At 32.3% G+C, this 20,911-nt stretch overlaps 1 protein-coding gene across 1 annotated transcript; it reads left to right on the forward strand.

Annotated features, from left to right (window-relative positions):
- Nucleotides 1–1,250: 1,250 nt before the first annotated feature.
- On the forward strand, nt 1,251–16,393 carry LOC132741042 (serine/arginine repetitive matrix protein 2-like). Its single transcript, XM_060729123.1, has 8 exons — nt 1,251–1,302; nt 5,549–5,736; nt 7,659–10,735; nt 11,386–11,423; nt 11,827–11,959; nt 12,642–12,838; nt 13,164–13,219; nt 14,665–16,393. The coding sequence occupies exons 1-8, from the start codon at nt 1,283–1,285 to the stop codon at nt 14,766–14,768; spliced, it is 3,813 nt and encodes a 1,270-aa protein (XP_060585106.1). The 5' UTR covers nt 1,251–1,282; the 3' UTR covers nt 14,769–16,393.
- The last annotated feature ends 4,518 nt before the right edge of the window (nt 16,394–20,911 follow it).

The following is a 20,911-nucleotide window of genomic DNA, read 5'->3' on the forward strand; positions in this document are numbered from 1 at the left end:
AATGCTTAAATGTTTTGGGAAGGGTAAAACAACCAAAATTTTTCTTGTCAGTGTTGATTTTTAAAAGGGTTTTTTTTCAAGGGGGAAATTTTGGGGAAAAAGACCCATACCCCTGGAAAAAGGGAATTTTTTGGTTTTTTTTTTGTTTAAAAAAAGGGATGATTTATTTTAAAAGAATGCCAAAAAATCACCCGTTTTTATAGGGTGGCAAACTTTTAATAATTTAAAACCCCTAAAAAACATTGTAGGTTTTCTTTTTTTTAAAAATTTTAGAATTTTTTATTTAATATTTTTATTTCGTAAAATTTCTTTGGGGTTTTTTTCCCGTGGGTTGGGGAAAAAATTATAACTATTTTACCATTTTTGGGAAGTGATGGAGTCCGGAATAATCGGGCTATGAAATAGCAAAAAAATCCCTGTTTTATATCCTAGCTTCTTGTGGGGAACAATTGTGATTTTTGTCTGTTTGTCCCTCCTGTGTCCTTATGTAGATTGATACAATAGTGGAATGTAAAGGCATCTGTATCCTAATCTGTTGTGTTTTATGCACTATCCAGGAATCATTAAATAAGCGATTCATGGATTTGATTCAAACTTCATTTTTGCATGATCACTTGGTGAAATTGAGATCCTACCAATTTCATTGTTCTGGCTTCCATAACTTTATATGTCGCTTTTATTTTGACGTGTGTGACAGTAAAGTTATGGGTCAACCCTATTTGCTAAGGCTACAAGTCTAGTAGTACTATAAAACCTGTTCGCTGAAGTCTCTTTAGTTACCAATTTCATTGACATTAAATATTGGATTTTAATATGTAAGTTCTATCATTCTGTGGATTTAGAAATTTCACAAGTGGTTGGGCCAAAAGGGTTAAGATTTATTGTCGAGGACTGGGGAGCTCTAAACCCCCCGAATTATTCTTTGTTTTTTAACTTTAATAAGCACTACCCTTGTTTTCTATTTTTAAAGAAAAAGGGCCAGGGCAAATTCTACGCCCCAAACTTTTGTTTGTTATTACTTATAAAATAAGCTGAAAGGGGTTTTTTTTTTTTTTTCGGGAAAATTGTTCATTCTTGTTTTTAACCCAAAATTTTTTATTTTACAGAGAAAATGAAAAACATGCGTAATCTTCCCAAAATGAGGGTTTAAACCCAAAGTCCATGATTTAATTCAAGGGAAAATATATAACCAAGAAAGGGATGATAAATTTTCCAGTTTTTTGGGTTCTAGGGGAAAAAAGACCACAGTTTTAGATCATCTTCTCTTGGCAACAATTCTTCAATGAATAAGTCAACTTCAAGGTAAAAATATTCAAATTTAAGAGAAAAATTCTGCCAGAGATTTTGGATTCTTTCATGTGTGGAAGCTGTGTAGCTAGGTGATGGAATGTCAGTGGTTGTACTCGGGTATCTACCTGTGTCTTAAAGACTGCACGAGGGGCATCTGAGGTCTTTCGCCACCATTTAATCTAGTCTCCATAAGACCTTTACAATGTTTGTGCAATGTTAAACCCAACCAAAAAAATGTTCTACCTTAATAAATATACTGGTTTTGTGATATGTTTGAAAATTAACAACTTTAACAATTAACAACAAAGATTTATACACTGACTGCCAGTTCAAAATAAAATATCTGCCTCAGGGGGATAACTGTTAACAGCGGTATCAAGTCTGAGGAGTTTCTGCGGTTCATTTATCCATGAGATCTGTCATGTTGCATTGTAATATCCATCCTAAGGTAACCTGCCCGTAGGATGGTAACAATGTTTGTCATAACCTCGTCATTTAAGTTTGAAGATTTTATCATGGTAAGCATATAAATATTGGAATAATTTAGCTTTTTTCAGATGATGATAATTAAAAAAATGTATATATACATGGCATTTTCATAATTCACATGTAAACAGTCAGTAAGACATGGAGCTGGTCTTCACAATTTTAAGATTTTGCATAGACAACTTTATAATATTCAGGCTGTCTAGCGTCCCTAAAATTCCTAAAAAATCCTAATTTTTTTCAGTTTGGCTAAAATTCCTAAAAAAATGAAAAATTCAAAGGGAATTCCTAAAAAAGCCCTATTTTTTCACTTAAATTCCTATTTTTTTATCTTTTGTGATAAACATATCGCGAAACAACCATGTTTCAATCAATATTCGAACACAGTCAGTGGAGCTGATGTCATGTCTGACTAAATTGCATAAAGTCACATGTTGTATTTACTTCAACTCCTGCAGAAATGCCATACTTGATTAATTTCCAGATATTATCAGAAAAATAATAAGAAACTGTTTGTTTTAAATGGAAAAATGAAAATTGTCCGACTTTGACTATATCAAAATAATCACCTGTTTAAAATTGTGATAAAAAAATTTCCAAGGAAGTTACATTTTTATTGGCTATAGATTTTTTACCATTTACCTCAGTCTTAAGTGTATTTAAAGAAACTATTTACATGATGAACCACTAAATTTCATTAAACTTTATGAAGGGGTCCTTATTAATAAAATGTTAATTTGTAATCAAGTTATTTTCAAGTGATGACTGTAGAACAGATCTTTTGTAAGTGATACTAGCTGGCAGATCTAGACAAGTTTCCTTTGCTAATTATAAAGTGGGTAAGGTAAACTGGCAGTAATGATTGGATGCTTTAACCATTTTGCTACCCAATTAGGGTACTAAGAAGTGACACCTTCGTATACATTAACATGTACTGAACATATGTTATAACATATAATGTAAGTTTTTTAAAATCTGGAAAAAAACTGTTGAAAATCATTGAAAAAACTGACACTGTTGTGAAATTTCTACAATTTTTAGTAGCCTGATTTATCTTGAACAAATTCTTCATAGGTGTATACCCTGCTGTTTGAATTTAAGTTTTAATATTCCTGGGAATGATTTGAGTGGGTCATAATGTTTTTATTATTTTTTTAAGAAAGATCAAGACTTGATTAAAATGTACCAACCTTCAAATGATAAATGTTGATAATAAATGCATTTATAGCTAAAATAAATTTAAAGCATAATTTCCCCTTCCATTTATTATTAGCTAATCATAGCTTAGGTAATTGAATATTGGTTGTTCAGGGATACTTATAACTTTGAAAATGTTTTCATTCTAGTTATGTTTTAATGTAGTTTTTCAGCTCTTTTTAAAGGCAGTTGACCAGTGAATCCATTTATTCACTGGTGACTATGGAACACTGGTAAGACCTTTGCTATAACTGAACTAGAGCATTATTTGTGAGTTACTTTTGAGTCAAATATGCAAAGTTGAGCCCATATCATGGTGTTTTGAGGTCATAATTTAGTTATGAAATTCCAAATTTTAGCCCTAAAATTTCTTTTATTTACCATAAAATTCCTAATTTTAGCCCTAATTTTTTTTAAAAATTGCCCTAAAATTTGCCCTAATTTTTTGTCAGAAGGTGCTGGACAGCCTGAATATTCTCCATCTGATGAATTTCTTAACTTCCAATTTTTTAGCTCACCTGAGCATATGCTCAGGGTGAGCTATTAGGATCACTCTTCGTCCGTCGTACGTCGTCCGTCGTACGTTGTCCGTTCACACTTTTCAAACGACATCTCCTCTGAAACCATCAGGCAGATCATAATGAAACTTCACAGGGATGTTTCTTGTGTGAAGCCTTAACAAAGTTGTTCAAAGAATTCCATTCCATGCAGAACTCTGGTTGCCATGGCAACCAAAAGAAAAAACTTTAAACATCTTCTTCTAGAAAACCCAAAGAGCTAGAGCTTAGATATTTGGCATGAAACATCTTCTAGTGAGTGTCTACCAAGATTGTTCAAATAAAATCCCTGGGGTCAAAATTGGCCCCGCCCCAGGGGGTCATTGATTTTCCCTATATGCATATAGTAAAAACTTAAAAAAATCTTCTTTTAAAGAACCCAAAGAGCTAGAGCTAAGATATTAAGCATGAAACATCTTCTAATGAGTGTCTACCAAGATTATTCAAATAAAAGCCCTGGGGTCAAAATTGGCCCCGTCCCAGGGGGTCATTGATTTTCCCTATATGCATATAGTTAAAACTTAAAAAATCTTCTTCTAAAGAACCGAAAGAGCTAGAGCTTAGATATTTGGCATGAAACATGTTCTAATGGATGTCTACCAAGTTTTGTTCAAATAAAAGCCCTGGGGTCAAAATTGGCCCCGCCCCAGGGGGTCATTGATTTTTCCCTATATGCATATACTAAAAACTTAAAAAAAAATTTCTTTTAAAGAACCCAAAGAGCTAGAACTAAGATATTTAGCATGAAACATCTTCTAATCGGTGTCTACCAAGATTGTTCAAATAAAAGCCCTGGGGTCAAAATTGGCCCCGCCCCAGGGGGTCATTGATTTTCCCTATATTGCATATAGTAAAAACTTAAAAAAATCTTCTTTAAAGAACCCAAAGAGCTAGACCTAAGATATTAAGCATGAAACATCTTCTAATGAGTGTCTACCAAGATTGTTCAAATAAAAAACCCTGGGTCAAAATTGGCCCCGCCCAGGGGTCATTGATTTTCCCTAAATGCATATAGTAAAAACTTAAAAAAGTCTTCTTCTAAAAAACCCAAAGAGCTAGAGCTTAGATATTTGGCGTAAAACATGTTCTAATGGATGTCTACCAAGTTTGTTCAAATAAAAGCCCTGGGGTCAAAATTGGCCCAGCCCCAGGGGGTCATTGATTTTCCCTATGTGCATATAGTAAAAACTCAAAAAAATCTTCTCTTAAAGAACCCAAAGAGCTAGAGCTAAGATATTTAGCATGAAACATATTCTAATGGGTGTCTACCAAATTTGTTCAAATAAAAGCCCTGGGGTCAAAATTGGCCCTGTCCCAGGGGTTATTGATTTTCCCTATATACATAGAGTAAAAAGTTAAAAATCTTCTATTAAAGAACCAAAAGAGCTAGAGCTAAGATATTTAGCATGAAACATGTTCTAATGGATGTTTACCAAGTTTGTTCATATAAAAGCCCTTGGGTCAAAATTGGCCCTGCCAGGGAGAGGGGGGAGGGGGCAAAAGTCATTGTTATTCATTATTTGTGTATAGTAAAAACTTAACATCATGAAATATCTTTTAATGGGTGTCTTCCAAGTTTGTTCAAATAAAAGCCCTTTGGTTTAAACTGGCCCGGCCCTGGGGGCCTATGTTCAGGTGAGCGACCCCAGGGCCATCATGGCCCTCTTGTTTTTATAACTGTTCATTATCAATTTTTGGAATATCAAGATAAAAAGAATTAAGTGTCAGTCATCATTAAAGAGCCTGGTTAGACTGCATAGATGTGCCGGCTAGTCTGGTTCTATACTGGTGGGAAAGACCCAACAGGGTAAGGGTTAAAATTGGGAATTTTAACTGTTCCGTGACCTGGGGAAAATGCCTATATTTGGTTACAGTTTTTTGTGCAAAAAAGTCAATTATTTAGGTAAGCAATTGCAAATACTGTGTTCTGCAAAAAAGCAGAGTAAAGATGCCTAAAAACTTAAAAAGTATTTTGTTTGCATAATACTTCAATGAGATAGATTTTCTACTAATTCTAGGACTTCATTAAAGGAGATTGGAAATAAAGATGACTTAATGGCGAAATACTTATCCAAGGCTGATGAATTTACAGCGCCACCTGGTGGTAGGGTATTCAACAGTTATAGCCATGAGTCTGATATGAGTTTAATAGCAGAGCAATCTATGATAGATGAGGAATTCTACAATGCTCATCCTCTTGTGTCAGGTATTTCTAAGTTTTAAATTATTTGTTTTAAGATTTCTCAAACAGAAAAATCGATTTTATGTTGCATTATGCATGTGGCATTAACTGTTGGATTATGAATATTGATAAACTCAATTGACTTTCACAAATTATGTCAATATCCCATTTCTACTTTTACAATCATATGGATAATTATTCGGAAATTTCTCAATTTTTAAAGAAATGTTGCGCTTTACTTTTTAGCTCGACTATTCGATAAGAATAAGTAGAGCTATTGTTGTCACCCGAGCGTCGGCGTTGGTGTCCGCGTCGGCGTAACCACTTATGTTAAAGTTTTTGTAATAGTTCAAATATTTTCAAAGTCCATTGACATATGGCTTTGAAACTTGGCACACTTGTTCACCATCATGACCCCTACCTGTAGACAGGAGGAGGTAACTGTATCAAGCATTTTGACAGAATTATGCCCCTTTTTCGACTTAGAATTTACGTTAAAGTTTTTGTAATAGTTCAAATATTTTCAAAGTCCATTGACATATGGCTTTGAACGTTTGCACACTTGTTCACCATCATGACCCCAACCTGTAGACAGGAGGAGGTAACTGTATCAAGAATTTTGACAGAATTATGCCCCTTTTTCAACTTAGAATTTACGTTAAAGTTTTTGTAATAGTTCAAAAATTTTCAAAGTCCATTGACATATGGCTTTGAAACTTTGCACACTTGTTCACCATCATGACCCCAACCTGTAGACAGGAGGAGGTAACTGTATCAAGAATTTTGACAGAATTATGCCCCTTTTTCAACTTAGAATTTACGTTATAGTTTTTGTAATACTTCAAATATTTTCAAAGTCCATTGACATATGGCTTTGAAACTTTGCACACTTGTTCACCATCATGACCCCGACCTGTAAACAGGAGGAGGTAACTGTATCAAGCATTTTGACAGAATTATGCCCCTTTTTCGACTTAGAATTTATGTTAAAGTTTTTGTAATAGTTCAAATATTTTCAAAGTCCATTGACATATGGCTTTGAAACTTTGCACACTTGTTCACCATCATTACCCCAACCTGTTAACAGGAGGAGGTAATTGTATCAAGCATTTTTTTTTACTATCAAGCACTTACAATAGTCGAGCGTTGCTGTCCTACCGACAGCTCTTGTTACAAATTAAAAAGACCCAGCCCTTTTCATAATTTAGGGTAAAAAAGCCATGTACAGATTTCTTATCAAATTATGCCACTGCATTGGTTCATCATATGTCAGTGATCCCAGATATCAGCATACAAACAATTACATCTTTATAATATAAAATAGAGCCTTTGTATGAACAAATACATACTACTGAATGTGGATGTCATTTTAATGATTTAAACATATGAAAATACATTGACCTGTAAGGAGATTCAGGTCAAAGTGATTCTCTCTTTTATGTAAGCTTTTCATATATTTTTAGGGTTCAACTTATATGAGAGTAGGTCAAAGAGAAACTTAGTTTAAGTAATAACAAACAATACCCTATAGTAATCAGATATCAAAACTTTGATGAAATTTGTACGAGGAAAAAAAGTACATAAGTTTACAAGTACTTTGTGTAAATCACTGTAGAAATATATTTAGATTTTTTTTCTTACAAATAACTATTTGTTATGTAATTTATTTAAAGGGTAAAAACAAGAGATACTGCGTCTCACATGCCATAACCTGTTACCAAATGCACTTAATTAAAGAAATTACTGTATAAATGTACTTGGGGAATGAATTATACCTGCTTAATATAAATTGGTTACTTAACTACATGTTTAAAGGAGAAATATTGTATATATATTGTTTTAGAATTCCTGTTATTAAATAGCAATTAATTGATACTCTAGAAAGTATTTAAAATGAATATTGATAAAAAATATAATTCATCCATGCTTTTTTCTGTTAATTTCAGTGGATGAAACAATTGCAGAGATTAGTCCCATTGAAGCAGCCCCTGCTCAGCCTTTGTCTAAACTTCCCCAGAGAGTTCTCATGTATTCAGAGCCTAAACCAGTCTCTATAAATACTACTCCTGCTCAGGAAATCAGTTCAGACACCTCCAAATCTGAAACAATTCAGAAGGAACTAAAAGGTAAAGAGGCACCAGTGAAAGAAAAGGATTATTCTGATAAAGAGAAGGAAAAATCCAGATCAAAAAGTAATAGGCAAAATGATGAAAAGTCAATAAAAGAGAAAGAGAGTGGTAAAATAAAAGACAAAAAGGGTTCAAAAATGAAAGAGAAAGGGAATGAATCTGAAGCATCACTTGTAACTGATGGTAAAGTAAAAAGAATGGAAAATGATAAAACACTTGATGGAAAAGACAATAACATTGATGGTGATATAAGTGCATTTGGATTTGGTGGAAACTTTGCGGCAGATTTGGTATCTGGGTCACCAATTACTGCTGAGAAAAGGAGAGAAACGTTTGTTTTACAGAAACAGTCTTCTGATCCAAAAGTTAAAACAAAAGAAAAGGAAAACAAGAGGAAAGAAACATTTGTAAAGCCTCAAGCTTTTCCTGAAACAGGTACAAAGGGAAAGAAAAATGTAGTTAAAACTAATTCTGTTAAAAATAGTATGAAAGACAATAAGAGTGTAAAACCAAAATTTGATACAACCTCATCAAAGATGAAACGTAGAGAAACCTATGCTACAGAAAATCCATTTGTTCCAAAGAGTGCAAATATCCAGAGAAGTCCACAGAAGCCTTTGAATGAAGAGGGAATGGGTTATGACACTGTAGAAAACCCTTTCAAGCCAACAAAAACTCTCCTTCGAAGTCCTGTTCACATCAATGTAGAAAGTGCTAGCCCTGAAAAGAAGGTTGACAGTTTAGCTTTTCTGGCAAGATTTAGAGAAAGCCTTGAAAAAAGACCAGCAGAAAGTTCGCCTCTCCCGGAACCTATATTTTCTGATGAACCTACAACTTATTTCAATTCAGAGATGGAATTCACCTCTGTAATTGACAGCACTAAGCTGCTTCAAACTTTAAGAGGGTCAGAGAAAAATAGCCCAATAAATCCAATGGAGTCTATAACAGACTCAGATGACCACACTGATTCAGCGAATAGTAAAAGTGCTACAAGTTCAGCAACTGAAAAAGACACAAAGTCACAGCATGAGTCAGTTGAAACTGCAGCAGTTGAAGTAAGAACAAAGAAACCAGGAGTGTTTACATTTAGTGTTGGTCGCAAAGAAGCAGATGGATCTAGGAAACCTGTCCCAGAAAAGATCAGCAAAGCCAGGTCTAAGAAAAAGAAAGCAGTAACACCAGAAAAGGAGGAGAGGAAGACTGGATCTGATAGAGATATGTTTAACTTTGGAGACAGAACCCCTACCATGCCTCTAGATAAACTCGCTGCTAAAACAAAAAATGTTTATGATCTGTCAATGAATGAAAGTGTTGCAGCTGCTCCGGTGAGCTTTAACAGTTTCAAAGATAAGAAGAATGTGCCAGAACCTTTATCAGATGGACAGGTTTATTATGCTCCTCTCAAAGGCTGTAGTCCGGATGAGAATCCATCATCTAAACGAGCTAAGTCTCAATCCAGATCCCGTTCAAAATCCCGTAAAAATGAGGATGATGATGATGATTGGGTACCAGGAGGGAAATCTCGTGGACGGTCAAAATCTCGCAGTAGGAAGACTGATGATGAGCAAACAACTGTGAGGCGTGGTCGTTCACAATCTCGTAAAAGAGCTGCAGACAAGGCTGAAAATGATGAAATCGAAGAAGTGAAATCCAGAGGTAGATCAAAATCAAGAAGCCGTAAAAATGAAAAAGAGGAAATAACCGAAAAGACAAACAGGTCAAAGTCAACTTCAAAACCAGAAGATAGCAATGAGGATTTTGAGGAAGAAGAAAAACAGTCATTAAGTAAGCGTTGTCGGTCTAGATCCAGAGGAAGAGTTTTGAAGGATGAAACAAAAGGGGAAAATCATGATAAAGAAGAAATTGTTGAAATCGAAAATGAACAAGCAGAAATTGTAACCAAGAGTAGAGAAAAGATAGAAAACAGAAGTGGTAGATCTAAATCAAAACAGCCTGAGTCTGAAAATGGAGAAGAATTGCATCTTAAAGAAGTTAGAAGGGGCAGATCACGTTCAAGAGCCAGACATAAAATTGAGGATAGTGGGTTAGATGCTAATAGATCTAAAAGTGAAAATGCTGAACATACAGATTTAGAATTATGTAATTCCAGTGCTGGTCCTCGTAGATCTGGAAGGTCCAAGTCACAGATTAGGAAACCAATTAATGATGATGATTCTGATGTTGATGAAAGTCCTGTCCTACAGAGAAAATCCCGGTCAAGATCTATGAGAAGTAGAAAAACATTTGAAATAAAAAATGATGAATTGGACAATGAACTGGAAGGAAAAGGTGAAAAACTGGCTGGCTTGGAAAAAAGTGAAGATGCTAGTATTATTGTTGTTTTAGATTCAGATAAAAGTGATGAAAGTAGTAATAAAGAAAATAGTGAACATTTTAGGAAAGCTTCATGTGATGAACTAGAGGCTAAGATTGTGGAAACTGAATCAGACTCTGAGAAAGTAGAAAAAATTGAACATCGTAGGTCTCGCAGACATGTCAAGTCTATATGTCATGATAATGATGATGATGATGATGACAATAGCCCTAAGAAAAACAGTGAAAGTAAATCTAAAAATAAAAAATCAGAGAATAAGAGAATTAAAGAAGATAATATAGAGGAGAAAATTGGAAGACATCTTGATTTCATCAACAAGAGAAGAGGCAAGGCTTTAAAAATCACAGATGATGAGGATTGTGAAAATAAGGAAGTTGGCACTGGGGATAAAATAGAAAAGTCGATCTCAAACTGTTTAAATGATGTTGAAATCATTCCTGAATCTCCTCTTGTAATTAAAAAACCTGAAGAAAAAAAATCAACAAAATCTACAAAGAAGTCTACAAAGAAAAGGAAAGCTGCCGAGCCAGAAAAGACTGGAAAATCAAGGATGAACATAGTAAGTATTGGTATTTAACATGATTACATCTCTGCAACTTACAAAGCTGTTGATTTGAATGATATATCAGATTTTTAAGAATACAGTTTTACACATTTTTTTCTTCACATTATGTGACATATGAAGTTTTCTTTACAGATTAAGATTTTCTTTCAAACATGTATATATATAGCAAAAAGTTGCTTGCATATAAGATGAAATACAAAGTGTATGGATTCGAAATTCTGCTTTTAGATTTTATTATGTTCTAGACCACCAAGACAAAGAATAATTTCCCTGACTCAGTTGTCAGATGTTATACTTACCAGCAATCAAGGTAGGTGTGTGCTCATGTGTTAGAGTGTATACACTTGTGTGTATTATTATTTATAAAGATCGTTGACAGGTTATATGGCCCTAAACGGCTATTTGTAAATATAACAATATATATTGCAAACAGCCATTTATATACGGCCATGTAACCTGTCAACTATCTTTATAATGAATTTATAATACAGCAAGCATCATTTTTAAGGATAAAAAGTAAGATTTCTTCATGAATCGACAGCAGCCGTGTATATAAAACTATATAAACGGCACAATTATCCAATGAAAAATGACGTTACAAACATGCAGTATTATAAAATCTGTACTATTTTTATTATTTTCAGGCAGATAAGTTAGACAATGAAGAAATTGAGAAGTCAAGGTAATTAAATTGATATGTTAAATCTTATATAGATATGATAGGTTTTTGTTCATATAGCAAGTTTACATTACTCAAATGCAGTTTTATTGTGAAAATTATAGGAAGTTTTGATGAGCTGATTTAACAATCACAACTTTAAAAGACTTAGATTAAAATTGACTTGATACTAATTTCTAGTAAGTATGCAAAGCAAAATATTATATATAATCAAACCTTTATAGACCTCATTTAAATTTATAGTACACAATATATGTGTAATCTTCCCAAAAAAGTGCAAGGCAAAAAAAAAGTTGAAAAAGTCAATAATTAATAATTGAAAACCCAACCATAACAAAATGAACATCCATCTGGCATCTTTTCATCTGTGATATAATTTGTATTTATGTAATCATTCCGTTTTCAGTGTAACACCAGCAGCATTACCAGAAACAGTGAAAAAGAGTTCCAAAACGTCGGGGAGGAGTACAAAGAAAGCTAAAGTTGAACGTTTACCAGAACAAACACCTGTTCTTAAAGAAGACAAATCAAAAAGCCAGGTATAAACTGTTGTTCTACTCTTATAAATGTGTATATAATGAAAATGATTGGTGCTGTTCATGTTGAATTCCTCAAATGGCATTCAATGAATGAAAAGTAATCAATAGGAAATAGTTGTAAATTTCCCATTTTCTTTAAACAACAGCCCAAATCCCTTAAACCGTTATTTTCATTTTTTTTCTTTTCTTCTTTTCTTCAAACCCTCTCCCAGTATATTTCACATTTATACATAAACATCATTTGTTACTGACAGTTAAAATTAATGTTTTATTATATTACTGTATTTCAGTATTCAAATTATTTGTAAAGAATAAAGTGTATAAAGCTAAATATCTTCTGTCCATTGTTAAAAAAAATAAATAACAAACATTTATGAAAGAAATATGTAGGCATACTGTCTTTAGAGCTAAGTGAGTTCAAAATATCATTTCTAAACATTTTGTATTAATTTAAATGTTTCATGAATGCTGCATTGCTGGAAAGATAGTGTTTAATACACGTTTTGTGTTGAACTTTCTGTTAAATGGAAAGAGCCTTGTCACTTTGCATTTCATTCATAATGCAGTTTAATTCCAGTATCTGTACATTTTATAATACAATTATAGTTAAATATATTGAATTTTCAAATGTAAAGCAAATATTTTGTTGCTCAACATCTACATTGTATTTTTCGACTGATAGCCCAGCGCAATAGCACTGTTAAAAAAACGTCTGACTATGGTTGGGAACAAGCACCTTGTCAAAGAAGATTCAAACACTGAGGTCAGAAAGAGGTCACAAGCTGAGTTAGATGGACATAATGACGGATGTGAGTCACCAGAGAAACGTAGCAGACGTAACAAGAACCCAGTCAGTTACGTCACAAAACCTCTAAATGTGTAAGTGGTCTATTATGTATTGAAATGTACAGTTGTAATTGAAAATTATATTTATTAACTCTGTATTTTCAATGTTTAAACTTAATATCCCTGAAAAGAAAGGGTCACAACTGTCACTCAGGATTGAGCTAGGTTTTATACAGAACAAATTATGTTTTCTATTTTCAAGGACTATTTTGCACTTTTTCTATAAGACCCTAACCTGCATTGTTACTTTCTTATTTCTATTAGATTTTAGTGTTTTAATTTTTTAGAATAGACTTTTTCTTGAAATTTTCATGTTGCAAGAACTAAATACTGATGTTTTGTTATGCTTGTTTTGAAGGAAATTAAGACAAGGTGATGACATGTTTCAAGATACAGGGACAGCAATGTCTAAAGGTATATATAATTATTGTGTAATTTTCATAAAACATAGGCTGTATTTTCCCATGGCAGTGCTGTTTCACATATACATCTTATTTTACTAAAATTTGAAATGAAATATTTATGTAACATACTCTTATGTGAGTCATTGGCCCTTACATGTGGTGGATTTAAATGCTGTGACTCCTGTGACTTTCACATAATTTTTACATGGCAAATATCAAACAGATTTTGTTTGATACAATTGTTATGCAAAGTTTTGGAATGATTATACAAATTAAAAAAAAAAATATCAAATTAACCCATGACCTGCTGAAGTTTTGATATGGATTTGCTGTGCTATGAATTCTGAACATTCTGTTCATTTTGTTATCAAGTTGAGCTGCCTATTGTATAATAAACATATAGACATACATATTCAGATATTTTTAATTATGATCCAGACTCTTAATCTTCTAAGCCTTTGTGATCATGGGGATTCAAGCCCCTATTAGATGAAGAAAATTCTGTCGTTGCTAATTGAACAACGTATTTATTTTGAGAAGTAAGTAGTAACTACCAGAAAAAACACACCATAGAATCTAACTTGCATAGAATCCATGGACATTAAACTTATATAGAATCCATGGGCATTTAACTTATATAGAATTGATGAGCATTTAACTTATATAGAATTCATGCACATTTAATTGATATACAATCTATGGACATTTAACTTGTATAGAATCCAAGGCCATTTAACTAGTATAGAATCCATGGGCATTAAACTTACATAGAATCCATGGGCATTAAACTTATATAGAATCCATGGGCATTTAACTTATATAGAATCCATGGCCATTTAACTTATATAGAATCCAAGGCCATTTAACTAGTATAGAATCCATGGGCATTTAACTTATATAGAATCCATGGGCATTTAACTTATATAGAATCTATGGCCATTTAACTTATATAGAATCCATGGCCATTTAACTTATATAGAATCCATGGCCATTTAACTTATATAGAATCCATGGCCATTTAACCTATATAGAATCCATGGCCATTTAACTTATATAGAATCCATGGCCATTTAACCTATATAGAATCCATGGCCATTTAACTTATATAGAATCCATGGCCATTTAACTTATATAGAATCCATGGTCATTTAACTTATATAGAATCCATGGCCATTTAACTTATATAGAATCCATGGCCATTTAACTTATATAGAATCCATGGCCATTTAACCTATATAGAATCCATGGCCATTTAACTTATATAGAATCCATGGCCATTTAACTTATATAGAATCCATGGCCATTTAACTTATATAGAATCCATGGGCAATCTCATAGGTGATGAGTAATGATGGAAATGTTGTTAAGAGGTAGTGATGAGCTTATCTGTGCAATATTTAACTTTGGTGTTTTTATATACACTGTACTAACATGTATATATGTTTTTTGTTACAGTGAAAGCTGAGCAGAGTCGACTCCTGATTGCGAAGAAAACGTCCGTTCCCAAAGTTAGTGTTGATGACAAGGAAAATGTCATGCAGACTTGGGCAGCTACGTGACTGTAGTAACTGTTGTAATATACTGAAGTTGTATAGGAACATTTACTTTGCATAGATTCTGTGAATAGACACGTGGGAAAGTGTACTGTAAAACAGTGAAAATTTATGTACATACAAATGTTATATAAATAAACAAGACTACACATGTTTTATAGTCTTGTGAAAGAAGTTTAAACCTCTGTATGAAGTATGAAACCTCTTTGATTATTTATAGTTGAGCATTGATCATATACAGTCAATAGAGAAACAATGAAAATTACCAACAAAAAAAATGGCTAACGTCCTGACCTTTTTAAACAGTGCATTTATATGTAAGAACTTTTTTTTTTCATTTCCTTACAAAGAAATTTGTTATTGATGTAGAATCATAGCTGGTAGTGAATAAGTGCATGGTATGAAATTATACCCATTGTTGTTGTATTAATTATAAATAATTTTGACAAGTTATTTGAGCCAGTAAGAATGATTTGTGAGATTATACGAGCTGCTAGACAAGGGTTACATTTCATACAACCGTTTATACATGATCATATCACATGGCCCCCAAAAAAAATATATGGCACAATTTTTTTTATTTTAATGAAAGTTACTCCATAAATTCACAGCATACATGTATGTATAAGATTTTATTAACCCAAGCTCAAGAAATTATTTTAAGCAGGTCTCTGGCAAGCTTGTTTGATATTTTCTTGGACAAATTTAATAACATTTTATGTTATATCATATAATATGACTTGTGTTAGACTCTATCATCACATAACTTAACACATTGTAATGAATGAAAATAAATTTGTTTTGAGCTTTTTATGCCTGTGTCATACAAAGAAATACATAATGGTTATATAACATGTAAAAAAGCTGTTTTATGTGATACATAGATTATATAAAAGTCACGATTATACAATGATAATTTATGTTACAATTGTGCAGTATTAGAAGATAATGATTTTTAATTTTACAGTCACTTTTGTTTTTATTCTGACAACGAAGATGACAAATCAGTAAATTGTATGAGAATATACTAGTTATATAGTTCAAGGAAGTTATAGTACAAATTTATAACAGATTTGTAAAATTATTTTTATTTTTTTAATTTGTGTGGTGATTAGCATTATAGTAGGGGTGTTTTATTTGTTTTTAAGTACAAATTGTTCATAGTAAGGTTACTAAGTGGTTGTAGAATTGAGTCCTATGAGGGTGACAGCCATGTTTCTTCAAATGTACTTGTTAGTTCTTGTAACCAGTCTTGAGTATGGTCCAGATAACCTGTTAGCTTTAGTCTCAGTTTAACTTATATAAATATGTTTAAACAAAAACTGATCATACATGTATGAAAGCCACATGATAGTTTTCAAATAGAAATGTTGTATATACAGGTGTATATGATCACATTGCTTTATTGAATCAAAAGGTCAGAAAAAATAAGTATATGTATTATATGAATTCCTTTTTCTGTATAGATTTTAACAAATTATACATTATAATTGTAATGTTTTATCTGTTAAGGTTTGTAAAACATGACTGTAGATACTGCAGTAGAAGAAAAACTATTGTGTACATGATTAGATGCTTGTAGTGTATTTATTTGTATGAAAATATGTCTATAGAATAAATCATTTAGTTTATGTTTTTGTTTTCTTCATCTATTATAATTATATTATTGGCGTCCGCGCCGAAGCGCAGCGCCCTTATGGAATGAAATCAGATTTTGTGAAAGGGCGACAGCAACTTCTCGAGCCTTTTAGTCGGTCATAATAAAAGCCGATCATTCCGATCGGTATGAGGGTGCTTGATTATTAATTAAGAATGAAATGTCGCGCTTCTCGAGCCTTTTAGTCGGTCATAATAAAAGCCGATCATTCCGATCGGTATGAGGGTGCTTGATTATTAATTAAGAATGAAATGTCGCGATATGTTACAATGAATAGCGAACTGGAGAATTTCGCAATGCAAACATTTTCAAATGAAATAACCTTTTCCGTTAATAAATCGCGCTCTTCGGTGTTTTTTATTTATCATTTTGTAGTACACAGTGGGTTATCATGGTATGTTATTGTTGTACATGTATCATAGAATGATCAGTTGATTACCTAAATATTCCAAAAATCTATTTATAGATATATCTATTTATCACTCCTATCGGTCTCTCCCGGTCTATCTTGACCGGGATTTACTAGTGACCGGCGAATAGTACCACACGTTTATTGTCCGGTCTCAGTAGATGTTTGATATCGTTACAATTAGAAAAAAACAACAACAATAGCATGTTTCATTTTATCTATATGAGATAAAAACAATAAATATATACACAGATATGTAATATAAATCCGTGATATGTACAATAATTGAGAAAAAGGTACATTTTTATGGTATTAAAATGACATTATCAACTTTGAAACATTTTATTTAATTTGTTATCCGTGTTTAGTAAAGATGCCGAGGAATTATTCAAAGTTACAAATTAGATTTTATGAATTATTCAATTGATTGATAATTTAAAAAATGATAAAGAAAAATACAAATGTACATGTACATGGTTTAAGAATAAACAATATTATATATTGAAAGATAAACCATAATTTACTGACGTTTTCCAGTTAAGCTTTGACTTATATTTTATAGTCGGTCAATATGACAATTGAATTCTTAAAATTTATTTTACAATTTTAATAAAAAAGAGTAGTAAAAACTCAGTATTAAAATAGCACATAAAACACAAAAAAGAAAAGAAAACAATATTCATAAAATTTGTATTTTTTTATATTAAAATTAATAGATATTACAATTATTGTATAATAAACAATTATGCTCAACATGATCAACATGGTAATATAACCAGTGTCACATTTTTACTAATTAAAGTGTGAACAGATACCTTAAGAGGGGGTCTTCGCTAATAGCGATAACATAATAAGGGACAACTACAAAGGTGTGGTACGTACGTGTTGATCATGCGTTACACATATGGATTATAAATGATTGCATACATGTATATCCGTTGCTATTAATAACCACGATCATAAAGAAATAACAAGTAATATTCTAATCTCTAGCTCATAATGAACAATGTCTTTCGTCCGCTCATTCATAAGTGATATACATTTCTGGTAGTTTATAAGAATATCTTGTCATCATATGTGTACTAGTTCATCTTCACTTGCTGCATTTCTTGCTTGGACGCCCTTTGATGCTTTGCATCAATGCTTTTCTTGTTATATACTGTTATGCACATATGTATTTTTCCAAGAAATAATTATAAATCCTTCATTGTAAAAATAACAACAAAAATATAACCTTGAGAACTTATTTATAATATACCTCACTCCAGCAAGCTTATGAAAGGTTGGTGGTTCTATTTAAGTGCCTGATGTATCCTGAAATCCACAAAAAGAAAGCAGAAAATTTAATGTCAACATGACCATAATAAAGTTGGTGTTAAAAAAAACCCAACCAAATACACAATTATAGAACCAAACTCTTATATTTGTCCTTGTATTTTAAGGTAGACCATGGGTAATGCATTACCTTCACTTTGAAGAGTATTTAAATAGGCTAGAATCGCTTGTAAACTACATTGAAATTGAGGGGCGTGGGTTCAAACCCCAGAAGGGGCAACTTTTTTTCTTTCCTTTTTTCTTTTTAACATTATTTATGTATCTCTCTGATCCCTTATGGAAGAAAAAAAGTTAGATTTAAATTATATAATTATTTTAGGTGGTTTTTTTTGCTAAATAATGCCACAATTTATAGCTAAATATGATACCAGATATTTTCAAAGTTCGATAAAATGAAAACTACACGGTAAAAGTATTTTAAATTTCGCATGATCAACTAATATACCTTTGAAAAATTTTAGGCAAACTTTGAAAATAGACCATCATTTCGATAAATTTTAGTGATATTTTGAATAAGGCATTTTAGATAGGGAAATGGTAAAATTAGTGTTAAAAGTGGGTGGGGTAGGGTAACATTTTTATACATATTAAGAACATTTTGTTTAGAAACAAACATTTTGCTTGTGTAATGTGTTACCTGAATGTTATTATTTGTTTCTTAACAATGAGCAATAGAAAAACATTTTTTATAATGATGATATTACAGATTATTTACAGTTTCCTCATTTCTGAAAATAAGCCCTTCTAATGGCAAAGTCTTAGTTCAGAAATATATCCATAACTCATAAACCACACGGTAAATTTTATTTAAATTTTGCATACAGGTGACCATGAAGACATATAATTGTCCTATGTTGTCAATTTTACAGTTCCTTATGGTGCCCATTACCCATGGTCTACCTTAATACTGAAATCTATTAAACTATTGAATGACTTTCCCAAACTAAAAGCTATTGGCAAGTCCATATTAAAATATCAATAGAGACAAGTTTAAGCTGAGAATCCAGCATCATTCCTGCATGTATACATATTGAAGATTTATATAGGCTTTTTCTGTAAAATAGAATATACCAAACTATTTGTTTGCTTGTGAGATACAAACCGTCTTTAAATATGGAGTTGTTTGAAATCCCATCTCTAAAAAATTCACATTTTATTTCCTCATAGAAAATTTACTATTGTTCAAAGGCCACCTGACAACATTCTTCATTTGCTAGGCATGTGAAATACAAAATATTGCTTCCAAAAAAAAAAATATTGGTAGAGTGAATTACGAAGTTCTGTTGTACTCCTTTTTGAAGTGATCTCCCCTGTGTAACATTGCATGTAAAGATAATTTAAGATATTGTCATTTTTGGATCTTGTTGACGTCTGGTTCATTTGTTTAATGATTTGACCATGGCTTTAGTCCTTTCTTATGGAAAAAGTTACTGTAGACACTGCATTCAATATGCGACATACAATTGTTTATGTTTGATTTTTTTGTATTTTCGCTGAATGTTTCCTGATAAATGCTTGATTACTCACTGATAATTATTGGTATAAAGTTGCAGACAGTTTATCAACAGGCAGTGTATCACATGCTTGACAACACCATTGCCCTTAAAAACTAATTGTTAAGACCAATTTCTTGATCACTGACATTGTTGTCCATAAGTGAAGTGATTGCAAGTAAGTACTGACAATGGATCACAAGTCAGTACTGACAATGGATCACAAGTCAGTACTGACAATGGATCACAAGTCAGTACTGACAATGGATCACAAGTCAGTACTGACAATGGATCACAAGTCAGTACTGACAATGAATAACAAGTCAAAACTGATAAATGGATCACAAGTCAAAACTGACAATGGATCACAAGACAAAACTGACAATGAATCAAAAGACAGAACTGACAATGGAACAAAAATCTGAACTGACAAGTGATCATGTCATTACTGACAATGGATCCAGTCAGAACTGATGATGGATCAGAACTGACAATAGATCATGTCAGGAATGACTAGATCACAAGGCACAGTAGTTGATCACTGACAATGGATCATAAGTCTCTAAGAATGAAGGGATTGATCATTCCATAAATAGCACTGACAATTAAAGACTTAAATAATTAAAAGTGAGAACCAACAATGGATCATAAGCTAGAATACAAGATTAGATGTGTCACTCACGAAATGAAAAAAACTAGAACTATCACTAAATGTGATTAATACCCCCACAAGACTGCTTTGGAAATGAGGATGTTACTAGTAACAGAATACCTTGTAAAAGAATTGAAATATAGAGTTATGGTTGTGGGCAATTAAAGATAGTTGTGGTTCTTGTATATTGCATTTCCTTTCAATGTGGTTGACCATTGAAGAAGTTTTATTGAATTAATAAGTCCAGAAATACAAAGAAAAGGAACAAAGGGCAATAACTCTATAAATACTGAAGATGGAGTTATAGTTCTTGTGCACTGCACTTCCTCCCTCTTTTTGTGCTTGACCATTGTATTAAGTTGTTTTGAATTTCAACCAGTATGTTTTAAGTTATGCTCCAGACAAGGAAAAGTATCAAAGGGCAGTAACTCTGTATTTTGTCAAAATGGAGTTATGGCTCTTATGCACTGCACTTCCTTTTAATGTCCTTGACAACTGTATGAAGTTGTATTGAATTCCAAACAGTAGTTTTCAAGTTATGCTCTGGACAAGGAAAAGTAACAAAGGGCAATAACTCTGTAATTTTTCAAGATGGAGTTATGG

This window comes from Ruditapes philippinarum, unplaced genomic scaffold (genome assembly GCF_026571515.1).
Source record: "Ruditapes philippinarum isolate M1 unplaced genomic scaffold, ASM2657151v2 ctg2942_1_1_1_1, whole genome shotgun sequence".
NCBI classification, from domain to species: Eukaryota; Metazoa; Mollusca; class Bivalvia; order Venerida; family Veneridae; genus Ruditapes; species Ruditapes philippinarum.